At 41.9% G+C, this 17,031-nt stretch overlaps 1 protein-coding gene across 1 annotated transcript in view; it reads right to left on the bottom strand.

Moving 5' to 3' along the window:
• Nucleotides 1-12,294, bottom strand: part of SH3RF3 (SH3 domain containing ring finger 3) — a 119,781-nt gene extending 107,487 nt beyond the window's left edge. The window contains exon 1 of the mRNA XM_017736975.1: nt 12,187-12,294. Coding sequence (XP_017592464.1) covers nt 12,187-12,195 — 9 coding nt within the window. The 5' untranslated portion in view covers nt 12,196-12,294. The remainder of the gene's footprint in view (nt 1-12,186) is intronic.
• Nucleotides 12,295-17,031: the final 4,737 nt, after the last annotated feature.

Below are 17,031 nucleotides of genomic sequence, written 5' to 3'. Positions count from 1 at the left end.
GGAATGACCAGAAACTGCAACTTTCACATGGTAAATGAAGACAGCAGGAAAGAGCAGAAGTAATGCCGATGTCCGGCTCCTGATGAAGAAGGGAGCTCAATGAAGTTTGACAAGAGGCCTGGCTTGCCACATGAGATGATAAGTACCAAGAAAAATTGAAAAACATATCACCAAGGTACCTTGTACCCTGAGCAGAAGAGAAAGCTTCTTTTGGACCACAGATGAAAAGAATGATGCAGGCCTGAGCAGACACCTGCTATTACTCTGTGCCCCAGCGCACCCTGACCTGTGTCCTGGCTCCGGATATGGCCAATACCCAAATCCTTGCAAGAATGCCAACACCAATTAAGCTTTTTCACGCAATCTGCGAAAGTTCTGCAACATGAGATGAAGGCAATGTAAGCATGATGCAGTGTGACAGTAGCTTTAAAATCCTTTTGGCCATATCACTGTAGCAAATACCTAGTGATTCATACTTCTAGAGCACTAAACATGCTGTTACCTCTGCAAGAACCTGATAAGTGTAAAATCCCCAGACATATAGAAGGACTGTTCAGCCAGTGAGATCCTGTAGCTACTAGATCAATGTCTTCTCACACAGGTAGGAAATGAGAAATTATGTGTTCAATAGTTCAAAACCACAAATTTCTTTGTAGAACAAAAAGGGGGAAAAAAATCAAACCCAGTTCCAAAACATTGTACTGAGAATCTGTCATCCCCTCAATTTGGTCTCCTTTATAACAATTGTTGGCTATTTTAACACAAAAAAATTGCACGGAACTTTGCAAACTTGCTGTCACACAAGGTTATTTCAGCAGAAGTTGAGAAGTGCTGATGGCAGTAGAAAGATCCTGTAGACCAAACTCTAAAAAACAATTGATCTGCACTAACAGTGTCCAGCAGAAGTGACAGAAAATGCTGCTTAAGGGGGATCATGCCCATTTTACCTTTGAGTAGATACTACATGAAAGCACAACAGAAGTTTAAGATTTTCCCTTCCATGTTTGCCAGTCAACCTTGTTCAGCCAAATTATCAATCTGCATCTCCTCTGAACTTCCATTATTATGAGTGCACACACACCCTCAGTGTCTGATGTGCATACATTATCTATATGAAGTAAACCAATTTGCATTTGTACGCTGAGCAGCTGGTCTGAAATTTACTCCAGAATAAATTTTTTTTTTAAAGTCCAAAAACCATATATGCAGCTGGGATTGCTTATGAGTGAAAAAATGTGGTATCTCTATAGCCAACAGCATATGTATTCAGTACGCAGATCTACAAATATTGGATTCACTGCCAAAAATCATTGTTAAGCAAACTGGCTGATTCTCTTCATTTTCCTGATGAACCAGAAGGAACTCGCTGAAGAGAGGTAGAGTCCTTGCAAAAATTTCAGATCATGGATTTATGGTGTGCACAATGCAGTGCCATCCAGCTAGTCCCAGAGGAGAGGGTATGTCCCTGCAGCACAGCACATTTCTGACTGGGATATGAGCTTGGATCCTTGGGAAGTGCCAGCACCACTACGATGATCCCTGATAGTGTGGCCATATTGCTGCAAACTAACCTGCTTGGAGCAAGTTCAGGGGCCTCTGCACATAGCTGAGGTGAGTGTTGTAGACCCACCTAACAGCACCCACAAGTGACACTGGAACAAGATCTTGTTTTCAAAGGGATTCAGTGGCCTCTTGAGGTGCAGAAGATGATACATGCAACAACCTCTTCCTTTGCAACACTTAACCAGAACAGCTATATTGCTTAGTTTGCAAAAATAAAAGTAAATAATTAAAAAAAAAAATCAGTCTTCACTTATGTCTCTCTTCAGAACATTAACAAATGCTAAATTCCCCCCTACTTATTTCAGATAATGGAATCTACATAATGAGAATCATTTTTAACAGACCTTCTCTGTGTTTCTACCATGGGCATATTTTTACCCACTGTGTGGAGCTGACTTTGCACATATTCATTCTGCTATTTTAGCAGTAGGAGACTAGGTTAACACACCAGTCATTCACTCCTGGAGATCTGGATTCAGTTCCTGGCCTACATGACAAGTGATAATGAGTTTGGTTATTGAATCTCCAGGGGATATTTGTTCGCATTACTAAGCAACCGCATAATTTGGCAAGATGTGTTAAGTATGTGCTAAGGATAAGACCGGGGCCAATTGCTCAAATGACTGACACAATGCAGCCTCCCGCACATCATTGCACCAAACCCCTCCTTTGTGCAGTTCTGCTGGAGGTCAGGAGCACCGTGCAGGCTTTTCAGCCTGTCCATTTTGCTGTCTGCCTGTACTGACACAGCCCAGTGCACAGCCACGCAGGTACGGTCTGAACCTGCAGATACACAAAGAAACACGACTATGTCCCTGCTATCAAACTCAGCACATAATTCAAGGTTACTTTAATCAGCTATGCATACTTTTTCAGCACTTGCTGTACCCAAGAAATAATAAAACACAATTAAAGCTGGGGGGAAAAAAAAAAGGATGTGAAAAATAATTACATAATAGTAATTTTTGTTTGCCTATTGACATGGAACTCTGCAGGGTTTGCATCGCTGGGGCTTTCTCTGCAAACACAATGCTTACAGAAGTTCATTTAAACAAAATGAGAACTGAAATTTGTATGTTCACAAAACTCCATTAAAAAAATTATGTTGGCCATTGCAAGTACCAGTAACACTGCTATGTCACACTGGCTAAGAATTTCAGGCTTGAATTTCATTGCAATGGGCAGATTTGGCAAAAGTAGTCACCTACCCTAAGGTTACTTCCACTTGATCTTCTTTTGACCCTAGTCTAGCTGACTGTGCCTCAGATTCAACAGGAGGCACATGCAAGCTTTTATAGATGTCCTCTAGACTGGTGGCACAGCCACCTGGAGAGCACATTGGGTCTTTCGTGAATGATAGCTGTGGATGGGTATATATATTTTTAACAAGTTTGGCAATCTCCTCTCCCTGGGCCTCAGTTTAACAGATCTGTGAACACAAGGTCCATCCCAGGATTTGGGAAGAGAAAAGCAGACTTTGCCTTGTCTCTGCATTAGAATAGCACATGTGTGGGTGCTACGTACCCAGAGCCCAAGCAGGCAGGATTGTCTGTGTGCTCCTGTACCTGTGGATCTTGGAAACTCTGGAGCCAAACACTGAGGTGCATCAGGAGATTTAGATACTTAAGGACCAAACGTGTTCTTCATTATTTTCTGGACTGTAGTGTCCACATCATTTAGGTAAGGGATAAAAAACATTCTGGATCCTTTCCTTGACATACTGCAGTAGAAATAAACCTGATTCATGGGCCAGAGCCATCTGCTACAGCTTAAAGTTTGAAAGGGGTTAACACTTACAGGAAATAGGAGATCCAGATGTCACATCATCACCCAGTTGTATGACAAAAGTCAGAATTCATTGATAGCTTTTGCAAGAATTAAGGTTCAGCACCTGGCAGATTTAAACCCATAGAAGAGAAGGAAAAAAGAACCACAACAGGAATAAGTCTGCTGCCATTCCAACAGGAACAATTCTCATCATGGGGGTGGCTGGTAGCTGAGTAAACCTGGAATGGCTGCAAAACAGGAAATTACTTGTCAGCCAATTCCAAGTCTTTTTTTGGCACACAAGCCTCTTGGGGGGGATAGTGGCAGGAATGAGGCATTTCTGTGTTATCATTTGGGAATTTTATGAATAAAAAGATAAAGTTCACTTGCTAAGAATCACAGAAAACCAGAAAGCTCTCCCTGCCATGACCAAGAAAGTGCATGAATAGAACTTAATTGAAGAGAAGCCATGGTAGAGCGTGATGTTACTCATAAACAAACGCCAGTCAGCTTATGTTCACCATGCCCTGGGACACACAGCCAACAACTGAAGAGCTCCCATTTACATTGGAAATAATGTAATGGCACTGTTCCAGCTTTCAGTGAAGGTCTGGACAGTGGCAACATCCGGGCCATCATTGAAGGTGGATGTGAGAGATGTTTCATCTCTTGCTGGTGAGGACATGGGGCTCCCCCCACGCCACCCCCACCTTCTGGCAGTGCCTCTGAAACACAGGCAACCGCCACACTAGCAGGAACCTCAAATACAGCACCGTGGGTGAGAAAAATGGTTACAGCCTACCTGATTTGCCAGCCCATCCAAGGAAACATTGAGTCATGTCAGAAACGACAGATAAAACATTTGCTTTGATTTAGAGTGCCTGCTTTCTATTTAGGGGATGCCAGAGACTCCCAAAGTGTGAACAAGCAGCAAAGAGAGGAAGGCATCTAATCTAGTGCTTGAATTTATTTTATATTTATTTTTTCTCTCTTCTCTCATAACACTCCACCTTGCCCAGATTTCCTCTAAATCAAGTTCTGCTCCAGTCTGATGCAGTTCTTCATAGTTGTATAAACCTGTCTGCTCAAATGTTCCACCTGCAGAAAAGCTGTGCCAGCTTTAACTTCATCAAACCAGCCATAAATCCCATACGTGCCAGAAAATGCTGCTGAAATGCCAAAGCAAGCCACATTTTCCAGGTCTCCTGCTGGGAAAATGAAGCCCCTTTAACCCCAAATGAAGGATTGTAAAATCAAGGAAAACGATGATTGCTTTTTGCTAATTGGAAGACTGTTAATATAAACACCACTTTACTCAGGCATAAAGCTGTGCTTCCTCCTGCCAGATTTTAAGGATAGTATCTTCATTTATTAGAGCATTAAGGTGCATTAATCTCCTGCTAAAATCCCCAAAACGATAATGATGGGAGAAATGTGAATATTCATCTGAGATGGGGGGCTGTGAGGCCACTTTGGCCCATATGTCCTCCTGGGCACTGGGAGTTAAGGTATCACAGGAAGAATCCTTCAGCCGTGCCAGAGCCTCAGGCAAGTGTCCCCAGAAAAAGCATGTTGGCCACTAGAGTGTCAACCACAGACACTTGACCAAGAACAGAGCTGGCAACTGTCTCCAAAAATAACAGTGCCCTGAAAATCCCAGGTAGATGGGCCTTGTGATCCACTGACAATACTGTAAATCAAGATTAAGCCATTGCTGAAAAGGAAGGTCAGATGAAATAGTGTCGAGAGCCACTTTACTTTTGGCACGTCAGATACTGAGAAATGCAGGAATGTGTTAACAAAGGCCCTCTTGACTAAAAATCTGCCTCTGTGTCATGAGAAACATGAGCCGTGGCAAATTCAGATAATTATGGCCTGATCTTATTTATGGCATGATTTGGTGTAATGCTGGTGGTGTCACTAGAGCTGGGGTAACTAACACCAGCAAAGAAAGCGGCCCTATATGTTGAATATGCCGTGCCTGGACATCTCTGACTCCTGGAAGCTGCTGAGGCAGCATCTGCTGCAGGTCAGCCTTCAGCTGGAGGGCTTAAGCAGCTCAGGAGCTTGGTAACAGGATATGGGCACTTCCATCCCCACTCCTGGCTGCAGTTCAGCCCAGGTTTACACTGATGTTTGTGAATGAATGGCTGTGCCAAGAGGGGGACCCGGCCGATGTGCTCTCCTTGTGCTCCCAGCAGATGTGCTTTGAACCATGGAAGGAAAGCCCAGCACAGCTTGGTTATCTTACCAGGGAGAAACTGTTGGGAATGCAGTGAAATGGTCTCATCTGTCCCTCAGAATGAGGTCAAGGCATACTGGTGGGACAGGCATGGGGTTCTTCTAACTAGGCAAGGCTGTAAAGATTATTTATGAATATTAGTAGTTCAGCGAATTCCATCCAAATGAAAGTTGGCATTTTCAAGCAATTCCCAAAAAACAGAAATCTTCGGAAATATTTTATTCTGACAGTAAAGTGAAATTAATTTTGTTTAAACAACAGTTTAGTTCTTCTAAGCTGCAGATTTCCAAGGTAAAACCTGTTTATACTGTCTCTGAATGTCAAAATCGACCTGGTTAATTCAAGAGAAAAAGCAATCTCCTAACTTTCCCTCCAAAATCAAGAAAAATTTAGCAGGAAAACACACCAAACATTAGGGATCAGTAGACTGCTTTGGGTGCAGGTTGTCTCACTGCATCAGTAGTGCCACCTTAATGGGTCCAGGTTCCCCCTGCACCGAGAGCCAAGGACCAGCCATGTCCCCACCACTCCTCTTCCCTCTAGGGCTTCCATAGATGCTGAAGAGTGGCACTGCTGCTGCCCCCATGGTGCTCCTCGCCCTGTGGGCTGTGCAGGCTCCCAGGGAGGGCAGCTGGAGTCTCCCAGGGCAGCTGGCAGAGACCCTCTGCAGCTGCAGAAGCAGGACTTGCCCCAACAGGGTGAGGTAATGGCACAGTTGTGGTCTGTTGAGTTGTGTAGCTGGAACAGGAATTTCTCTGGAATCGCTTGCTGCCTATAAATGTAAAAAAGTAGTGTGCTTATACAATGCTGAGACTGAAGGCTTGAGCAGTGGGACAGATAATATAATACTCCTTCTGTGGCAGTGTCATTAAATAGAACTTTGCATAGAAGCCAAAGCACAGCACTACAAATCTCTCTCCCTGGCAAAATCCTCACTGCCTGCATTTTTCTGTATTGCTCATTACCACCAGGAGAATGATTTATTTTGAAATAGGAGGGAGAGGAGACACTTGGCACCACAGCTTTGAAGAGTTCCAGTCTTCTGTTCTGCAAAAAGTATTCCAGCAAAAATACTATTAAGGAAAAAAAAAAAAAGAAAGGACTGCACATTGCAAGGAAGAAAAAGAAAATATTTTGTGCAGTGTGAATTCCTAGATGATTCACATCCTTTCCCCCCTTCCTCAACATACATTCTTACAGTAGTGTGACCTCTTCTGCAAAGAGTCTTTCCTTGATGGGGACATCCTCCGAGGAAGGTCAGCACAAAGTGGTTATGCAAAAGAAAAGCTCCCCCAACCCTGGTGTTAATAGTGCTAATGGGAACGACTGGTAATAGGAGGCAGCAAATAACAATGGCCTATCACACGGAAAAAGGATGGAGGCACTCAATGAGATGGCAAATGTTGACATAAATTCTGAGTACATGACACATACGACATCTGCAGAGGGGAGGGCATGAGACAGCTGGATACTCTGTGTTTGAGAAATGAGAAACTCTAATTAATTAAGCTGTAGTGACCCCTTGCCATGGCAGAAAATACTCTACCTTCTTGCAATGTCTTGTCTCTATTTTACTGCAGTTCCCTGAGGGGATTTTAAGCACATGGGGCACTTATCAGTTTCCCAGTCTTTTAAAAAAGGTTCAAAAGAAGTATAATTCTTTGGCTGGCCCAACACAGTAATGATTTTTTCCTCCTGAAAAAATAAATACATAATGATATTAAAACTCCTCTTTGCATTTAGTTTTAATTTATTGTGAATTCCTCAAGAATGAGAGGAAATGGCCTCAAGCTGTGCCAAGGGAGGTTTAGATTAGATATTAGGGAAAATTTATTCACTGAAAGGGTGGTCAAATATTGGAATTAGCTGCCCAGGGAAACACCACACCTGGAAGTGTTCAAAAGCATGTGGGTGTGGCACTGGGTGAATATGGTTTAGTGGTGAACACAGTGGTACTACGAAAATGGTTAGACCTGATGACCTTAGAGGTCTTTTCCAACCTGAACGATTCTGTGATTCTGTCATCATCTAGTCATAAGCCAGAGGTGTCTTTGACAGCAAACTCCCTAAAAATGCAGTAACTCAGGGTAACCTGCTCCAGATCTCTGATGGCTACAAAATTATTCCCAACTTCCATAGTTACAGCTTCACCTTCCCTCTTTTTTAAATGTCCGAGGCAGCCAAGTCTGGAAGATGATTTGAAAAGTGCATTGGAGATGCTGAAGATGAGCAAGTTTATGTTCTCGTCCTCCACAATGTGGTTACCAATGCTCAGTTATGCAGGAGGTCTTTGCTGTTTCTTGGACTACCTGACCAACCCCTCATCTCAGCTGTACAACTTTGCCTACCCCTCCCAGTCAGCATTTCTACCATCATTAGCTGCACAAGTTTCCACTGAGTTTTTCCCAAAACTGTTATCTGTGTGATGGGCAGTTGTCATTTTGCTGCTACCCCTTCTCTGGCTAAGCAGCCCTGGAAGGCAGCTGAATTGGGTAAGCTGGACAGCGGGGCCGTGGTGTCTGATTTGTCAGGAATCAATCACTGGCTGCACAGTTCACTGTCTATTAGAAGGATGCTGTCATTTGATCATGTACATGTAGGACTGCCAGTTAAGTCACACTGACAACCCATTGCCAGCTCAGTACAAGGGAAAATACCAGTGCTGCCAATATGACAGCTTTCAGTGAGGCACCTGTGGGAATGGGACATTGTGACAGGGAACAGGCTGTTAGAGTATGCCATGTCACAACCCCAGAAAATCCCAGAGCAGAGCAGTTTAACTACTACAGACTCGTTACCTACTTGTCTTCCTTCATTAGATCTTGTCCAATCTCATTAAGCTAACAACCTAACCAACAGTAATAAACCCCTCCCTCAACAAACACTGTGTAGCTCTAATTGGCATTAAGAGGAGATACCTGCTGGTCGCTCTGTGTGTCAGAAAGGTGCTGTCCTCCAGCACTGGCTCCCCTGTGGCAGCCAGCACTGCCCATACCTGCTCCCTTTGAGGCCAGGCAGCTCCCACCTCCTCCAGGAGCAAAGCCAGAGGGAGATGCACTCATGCAAGCAACAGCTCTTCCATAGGGCTGGGAAAGGGAATTTAGGTACAATTTTCTTATGCCCTGCTAATGCTGAATGCTGTTCTCCAGCAGCAGAGTGTAGACCACTGCATGCCCTGTGAGACTCTGCCTGGAGGACCAGCACTGTCAAGGATGCTCCTACAACTAGGAGAGCACTGGCCCTCTTGTACAGAGCTTTTACATTCTTTAAGTACTGCACAAAATTATATTTCTACATCCAAGTATGATGAAAATTGGCAATACACAGCAGATTTACTCAACTCAGATTTTTTCTTGTACCAGCAGCAGCGAAAATCTGCCTCCTTGGTTTACTCCATGTAGCTCCATTTGTGGAATTATTCATTAGCACTTCATTTATAAATCAGACCTTAGAAAAATTATTGGCAGTATCTCCCTCTTTCAAATTCCAAACTTTAATAAAAATAGATTTCCTTTTCAGTGTTCTGTGTATACAGTATCTAGCAATAATTTTTTAATGATGTTTGTAAAATTCAGTCATAAATCTTTACCACCGTCTTTTGTTTATGCCACGGGTGTGCCATTGAGCACAAGTGTTATTTAAAAGGGAAGATGCACAGAGGACAAGTCCTTTTAGTCCCCCATTGCTTCCCTAAATTGTTGCCCCAAGGAAGAAGGACTATTTTGCTTCATCTTTCATAACTGGTTAGACACAGCATTCTGACTTGCTTCAGAGAATTTGCTGCTCTTGGCTCCTTGAGGTACAGCCATAGGACTGGTCCAGGTTCTGCTGGGGGCTGGTGCTGAAGAGCTAACTGGGGTTGGTGAAGCCTCCCTGGTCCTCCCTGCCAGCTCCCAGCCCACACAGTCATGGAGTTAAGGCACCATTTGACATCTCAAGGAAGGGCAATCACTTGCTGGGATGATGTGACTTGACCACATGCCAAGTCCCCATGCCTCCTTATCCACTTAGAAACAGATTAGCACAGTGTGCATTTTGCTCAGAAACATCTGAAAAGATTAATAAATGACGAGATCGATAGTGCGAACTGTTCCTCCCATGCATGCTACCCTCCTCCCAGCTAGTGCCAAGTCTCATAAATCCATCAGGAGCCTCCAGGTTTTCAACTTCCATAAAAGACTGAGCTCTTGGAGGCTAGTGGAGCCTTCTGGTCCTCCTCTGGTGAAGAGGGAAATCCATTGTAGGCCACAACAAAGGCATATCCATTGGCCATTTCTTCTCCACAGGGACAGGCAAAAGCCAGTGGCAAATTCCCTCTTGAATCAAATTTGGTGTTGTAAGTGTATCTTTTAAAATACAAATATAGTTTTACAAATAAAGAAGGTTTTAACTCCCATCTTTAGGGATATGAGTGGATAATGCTTGTCTGCTTTAGGGGTTAAACCCCACCAGATGATTTTCCTATCTAAAAAGGAGAAGGCAAATTTTGCTGGAAAACAAATTATCTTGCAGTGCATGTATTAATTGTAAAAATTTATTTGGTTAACAGAAATAGTTAAAAACCCCAGCTACTCATCTTATGCTCTAATCAAGAAAATACAATTGCCTGGGAGATAAATATTTCTGTTTACTATTTATAAGTGTTAGTAAGCCTCATCCCATGAAGTAAACAATTTTCATTTCCAGTCCAAGAGATTCTCTTTACTGAAAGAAAAAAGCACAATCTGATTTTTCAAAGCACACCAAAACTGGTCAGAATTAGAGAGGCCAGTATTTACTTACAGAATTTCCTGCTCTTGTGATAATCCCCATCATTTCTCACCCTATATGACACTCATGCATATTTCAATTTACATGGCACATTTGCTCCGACGATTTATTAAATTAAATGGCAAAAGAGGAGGATGGGGAAGAAAGCCCTTAAGTGGGAAGAGAGGTTTAGAATAGATCCGAAAGACAGCACATTGTGAGACAGATGATAATCATAACTGGGGCACTTCTGTAATATGTTTTTGAAGTAACATGAATTTAAAGTTTAGACTTTTCCCCCCTTTGATCTAGCTAGTCTGTGGTGATGGTTTTTTGTTTGTTTTGTGCACCTTTTTTTTGTTTTTGTTTATTGGTGGGGGGATGTTTTGTATTGGTGTTTTTTAAGGAACACTTAAAGCACAACAGCAGTGAACAAAAATGTGGTGGATGTAAGGAGCACTTGATACCAGGGCTTCAGCACTTCACGGAGGGAACACTGAGGGCAAGGTCTCTGGTTTACAGATCAACACCTCCTATCAGTGGTGCTTTTCAGGAAGCCTCTTCATGCTGTAAAAATGGTCTAAAATTATCAGGCTTGGCTCTGCGTTTCTTTGAAAGTAAAACAAGATTTTGTACCAAGTGAAGAAATGTTATCCACCTTCTGCTTCCACATACTAAATGCCCTGTTTTACTATTCATCTGTGGTTGTTTTACCAGCAGGAAGGTGGAAAGGAAAATGTACAAATTCAAAAATGTCTCCGTAGACGGAATGGAGTCATGTACCTATTGCATTACTGACTCTGTCATCTGCTGTGATAACAAATATGTATGGCAGCAAGAAACCCGAGAAACCCTGCAGACCCCTGAGCAGATCACCCTGTGCATGCAATATGATCGGGCTATTGTTTAAGACCTGTTTTAGGGGATGAAAATATTTCTATGTCAACGCTGTGAAGGTAAAACCAGCTCAAATTATCTGCTGTGTAAGCACCATTCACATGAATGAAATATGCCCAGGGACTATGAATCTTGCGACAGACCTTTCCTGGCTGTATTATCCATAGCACACTCTACGTTTCCAGATAGGAAACACATTTCTTTACTCCTTTGTGTTTGTTTACCTTGGTCTTCTCATTTCTACCTCACATTACTCATATCTGCAAGGCAACTGGCTCTGTTGGGGTGATAAAACTGACAGTTTCAGAGCTGTCATATCCTTGCTCTGAAAAGAAAGCAGTTTGCCTGTACTGCTCACAAGAAATTCAAGCATGAAGGCTCACCCATGAACAATGGTCAAACCCCTTTCTGGGAAGCACTGAGGACAGGCATTGTCAGTTGCTGGTTGGAATTGTCCATTGCAAGGGCTCTCAGAAGAGTCCACCTGAGGGGATGTGCTGATGCCCAGCCAGAGCCTTGTGAGATGCTACTTGTGACATGGAGAGGCTGTGGTGCTTTTTAACAACACTGGCAACAATGCTGGGCTTTCTGTAGTGCACATCACCACTTCTCCTAAACACAAGACCAGCAGCAGTGACAAAAAGGAAGAGCTATCAGATACAAGCAGGAACAATTTAAGAATTTGGTATGCATACAGAACATCACAAAACCAAATTAACCACTTTAGAACCCCCAAATTACATAGAACTGTCTGAAAAATAGTTAAGATTACTACAGCAAAAAACACTCTCACTAAAATTCTTTAAACTTAGAATGTAAAGAATTTTAAAATTCCAATTTGTCCAGACTTTTCCCTCTTCTAAAATTAATTTCAACATTTAACCTGATGCATTGAAGGCACTTACAAATAAAGCAGCCATCAATAAGTACTTAAACTGCTACTTCTCTATGGAGATTTGCTGGCTTACCTTTGCCATCGCTACATGCAAGCTGAAAGAGTAGGATCATCCCAGGGAGGACAACAGGCTGGCTTCTGCTTTGGCTGCAGCTGGTGCTCCCCTGTCCTGCCAGTCCTGCACTACCATAGGCACAGCACGTCCCACGAGCAGCAGCAAGAAAAAAAAAATTCCAAATGCAAAGAGGCAGCAGAAAAAATACAAATAGCTGAACAAAGGAGCACTCTGCAGACAAGTAAAAAGAAACTCAAGTCCTTGTTCCTTTCCTAGAAATATTGTTTGTACCAGTCTAAGATGATAGTACAGACATTTTCCCAGGGAATAAAATTATCTTGTTTTTCTGAAGATAACAGTACAAGCCTAAAACAAAAAGGATATGGAGTTATTGTACTGCTTTGGCTGCAGCTGGTGCTCCCCTGTCCTGCCAGTCCTGCACTACCATAGGCACAGCACGTCCCACGAGCAGCAGCAAGAAAAAAAAATTCCAAATGCAAAGAGGCAGCAGAAAAAATACAAATAGCTGAACAAAGGAGCACTCTGCAGACAAGTAAAAAGAAACTCAAGTCCTTGTTCCTTTCCTAGAAATATTGTTTGTACCAGTCTAAGATGATAGTACAGACATTTTCCCAGGGAATAAAATTATCTTGTTTTTCTGAAGATAACAGTACAAGCCTAAAACAAAAAGGATATGGAGTTATTGTATCCATTCCAAGAATTTAATCTACTGAATATACTTGTGCACAAAACCAACACACTAATATGAAGTCAACTTCTCTTTATCCATCTGATTTGTTCTTATGAGTCATATTAAAAGAATAGCAAATTTTTTTCAGATTCAAAATCTAAAAGTTTTCAAGATACCTCAAAGCATAAACTTTTGAATGGTTCAGAACCACATGACATACTAAACCAAGCATATTATTCCAGTTTAACATCAAATTCCAAACTCTCCTGGCAGATCCTACGTCGAGGATCTTTGCCCTGCTAAGTCTCATTTCTGCTAATCATCTGCTGAAAGCTGAATAAATATGCTTTCAGGGCAGCCAATGTGCTTTGAGGGCTTTGGCTGTCTCTTGACACAAAGGATCCAAATTTCCCTCGTTCCTGGTTCTTTTGGTTGTTGTTGTAGTTTTGAGAAAGATTATGTTAATTCCTTGAAAGTATTCCAAGCTTTCTTTTTTACTTCAGTAATTATTTCCACATCTTTGAGTGCTTCCAGCTTTGGAAATATTTCCAGGATTCCTCCTGGTGGTCACTTTCCCCATCACATAAAAGGTGGTAAGCATGCCACATTTGCTTTTCAGTAACTGGAAGGCATATAGCTGGCTGCGGAATAAAATTACTCCAAAGCTAGCCTTGGCTCTGTTTCAGTTTCAAAGTTACTTCTTACTTCCACACAGCATTAATTTGGGGATACAGCAAACACATTTGTCCTAATTTTGAAATCAGACTCAAGGGTTTTAAGTGTTGTTTTCACTCACACTGCAGTAGATCTCTCCACTTTAAGGAAACATTTGCTACATATTTTCAACCGGTGAGGTTTAAAATCTCCTTAAGGTGATGACCTTCACAATGATCCATTTCCATCACAGCTGAATTTAAAATACTTCTCTGAGAGTACACTCTACCTAATTTTCCCTGCTGAATGAGACTTGGTTTAGAAAGCCTCTCTTTTGGACAGGATGGATTTCCAACTTAAGTTTTGAAGCATATCACGAAAGTTAGAGAGAGGTAGGAAAAATCAAAACAGGAAATAGACCTTCAGAGTGATGGGCATCCCCTGGCAAAGGGGACTAGCTGGTGAGCAGCTCATCACAGCAGGGTTGACTTGGCTGTCCTCATTCATGGAAGTAGGCCAAGGCATTCGAAAGGAGCTTTTCTGAGGAAGTGAGGTGAAGCTCAGTGTGAGGGTGACAAGAATTAGCTTGTCAGCTGGTCAAAAAAGCCAATCTCTCTTGCTTAGTCCTCTCCTAAAAACTGGGACTTAACCCATACAACCACATTTTGGGTTTTTTTGCATTTCCACTTGGAAGTCTGAAAGACAGGGTGATCTAGGGCTCTGTGATGCTTTAATTGATTCACTTGGGAGCCACCCAGATTTGAATTCCTGATTTATGTTAATCACAGGCTGAAAATTCTCTTTCTGCCAGAGAAGTCCTTCTTATTCCGCCCTCACTTAACGTCATTGCAGGGAAACATACATGAATCCAATTAACATTTACGTTCTTGACTTGACTTGGACAGAAAAAAAATAATCTCTGTCAGCTAGTGTAAAATTTACCACTTCTATTTTTATTTTAAGAAGAATTAAATAGCTCAGGCTTTTGAAAAGTAACAGACAAGGGCTATGTACCCATCACTTCTACTTTGTAGGCTCAAATGTTACATGTATATATTTGGGGATTAAAAAAAATCAACATAAGAAACCAAAGAGTTTTCAAGAATGCAGATCAACTTCTCCATTCCTGAGTTTATAATTCCCTGACTCTACAAGAAGTTGGAAGGAATTAATTTTCATCCCATGGAAAAGCAAGACTTGGCCAACTCCGTTGCATGCTCCAAAAGTTCAGACCAGATTTCACATCTTCCGCCCATGTGCTTCCTCATCTCCACATCCAGCATAATAGCTGCATATATGGCCTCCAGCATAACAGGATCTCTGCCCCAAGATCCTGAGTGAATGAGTGAATGAACGAATTCACTACCCTATAACTTGTTTATCCTTCAGCTGCTTGAGTTGCATTCTCCTGTTAACTGCGGTCCACTCAAAGCAGTGCTTTTTATCAGCCTTTCCTCCTCCTGTCCAGTTTCCCTCCCAAAAAGACTGCTCCAGTTCATGTAGATCTATGTCTTCCAGTTTTGCCAATATTATGTTTTGGGTTTATCTGTGTCTTTTATATAACATATATTTATCTGCCTCTTGTGTCCCAAGGAACTAAAAGAGGGAACTCGAGCTTTAAAAATTCAGCACCTTTTTTTTTTTAGATCTCCTGTTTTGTGTGTCATTCATTCTGAGATGCTGAAGACCAATTTTCCCTTAATAAGGTCTCAGGAACCTGGAGAACCTGGACAGGACAGATGAAGTGGAATTGCTTCATTTCTAATAAACCAGGCATAGTGCAAAGTGCTCTGAGAGTACTTATTCATTGTTCACATTCAGCACTTATTTATTGTTCATAATTCACCTCCTTCTGACAGAGAAGGGCATGATAGAGCTAATTTAATATTTCCATGGTCAGATTCCATTCATACTTGAGTGAAATATCAGTAAATAAAACTGAAGCACCATTTATTAGGCTTCTGAAATTGTCACAGGTTAGGTTATCAAACATCGTGAGCCGACAGCATGAAAATGAACTCACTATCCTGCTCACCAGACAGTGCCTAAAGAATCACTCAATCCAGGTGACCAATACTTTTGAGAAGCCCTGAGCTCTTCCAAAAATATGGCCCAAATAAAAGCTCCAGCTGAGAAAAATGAGAAGTGTCAATATGGCAATTTATACAGAATTGTTTAATGGAGCTGAGCAAAGCTGTTTAGTTGGGGTGGAGGAGGAAGAAGGTGTATTTGGTGTGTAGGAATCGTGGAATGGATTTGTGCCAGATTGCTCCAGGCCACAAAAGATTAAATCCTTCTCTTCCCCCAAAGGAAAATGTTCCATCTCAGGAGTTATCAACTGAAGCAGAGTTGGGTTTTTCTGCCCCCAGAGACTTATCTGTTTCAAACAGCATCTAATAATTGGCCATTGCCAAGTCCTGGTTCTGCTGGGAGAAGCCTGGAGATACCAAGAACATTGGCTTGGATTGGTGTTTGCAAGTCCTGCAGCCCTACCTTTCAGCAAGTTCACTTGGATTTTTTGAGATCCAGAAACCTGAAAGATCTAAGTAAGGATGTTACAGAAAGGTTAGGAAAAACAAAGACTCCTTCAGCCACTGCTAGATTCAAGGTAGATTTGAACTAATGCTGAGTTTCAGAAATATTGAAAGAAATACTTCCTTCTCTTTTCCCCCAGTACGTAAATTTCTTCCACTTACTGCAAGGTAAGAAAAGGAAAATATGGAAATTGTATAAAAGAAAGCTTGATCTCACAATATTTCCAGCTGCCTTTGGCAGCTTAAAGAACGCTGCGTAGGTTGCCGAACTACTAGTTGTACATCCAGCCTGACCCTTTGAAGTGCACACATTTTAAGTTCAAAGTGAGTCAGAGTTTAATAAAGTGATTTACTTAAATTGCCCATATTTTGAATTCTCAGGGGCCAAACGCCCTATTTAATTTGAATGCCACCAACAAACAGCAATGTACTGAAAGTCTGGAAGAGACCAGAAATCTACTAAGGCTGAAAGCAAGGACTTACATAACCCAAGAAGGACTACATCAACATTTCCAACTTATAACAAAATAAAAGGATTTTGCAGACCAGGCAAGTAATGCAAAGAAATGTAAGAAAGATAGAAAATATCAGAACTAGTCAACTGGGTGTTTTAGCTAAACTTATGCTTCTGGGCTATGATTTATTCGACTGGATGTGCCACTTGTTGGACTGTCATAGTCCACCCACAATCAGTGCTATTTGCCAAATCAAGTCATGCAAAGACCAGGCAGGGAAGGATCACTCACTGTAATACAGTACATCTATCAAAAGGGTTATTTTCAGGGACTTGGTCTCTAATCAAGCAGCAAATCATCCTCCAGTTTTGCTATCAAGGACCATTACTTTTAGGAAGTGCTTAATCTGAAAAAAAAAGCTTCTATTTGAAACCACAGGGCATCTGGTAAGATATACTGAAGACAGAGGAAATGAAATATCTGCCACACAATTTACCCTCCTGGCAGCATTTTATGAACAGCTTATTTG

This window comes from Corvus brachyrhynchos, unplaced genomic scaffold, assembly GCF_000691975.1.
Source record: "Corvus brachyrhynchos isolate BGI_N302 unplaced genomic scaffold, ASM69197v1 scaffold83, whole genome shotgun sequence".
In the NCBI taxonomy this organism is placed as follows: domain Eukaryota; kingdom Metazoa; phylum Chordata; class Aves; order Passeriformes; family Corvidae; genus Corvus; species Corvus brachyrhynchos.
The sequence above is the reverse complement of the archived record's forward strand: the minus strand, read 5'-3'. Positions and strand labels throughout refer to the sequence as shown.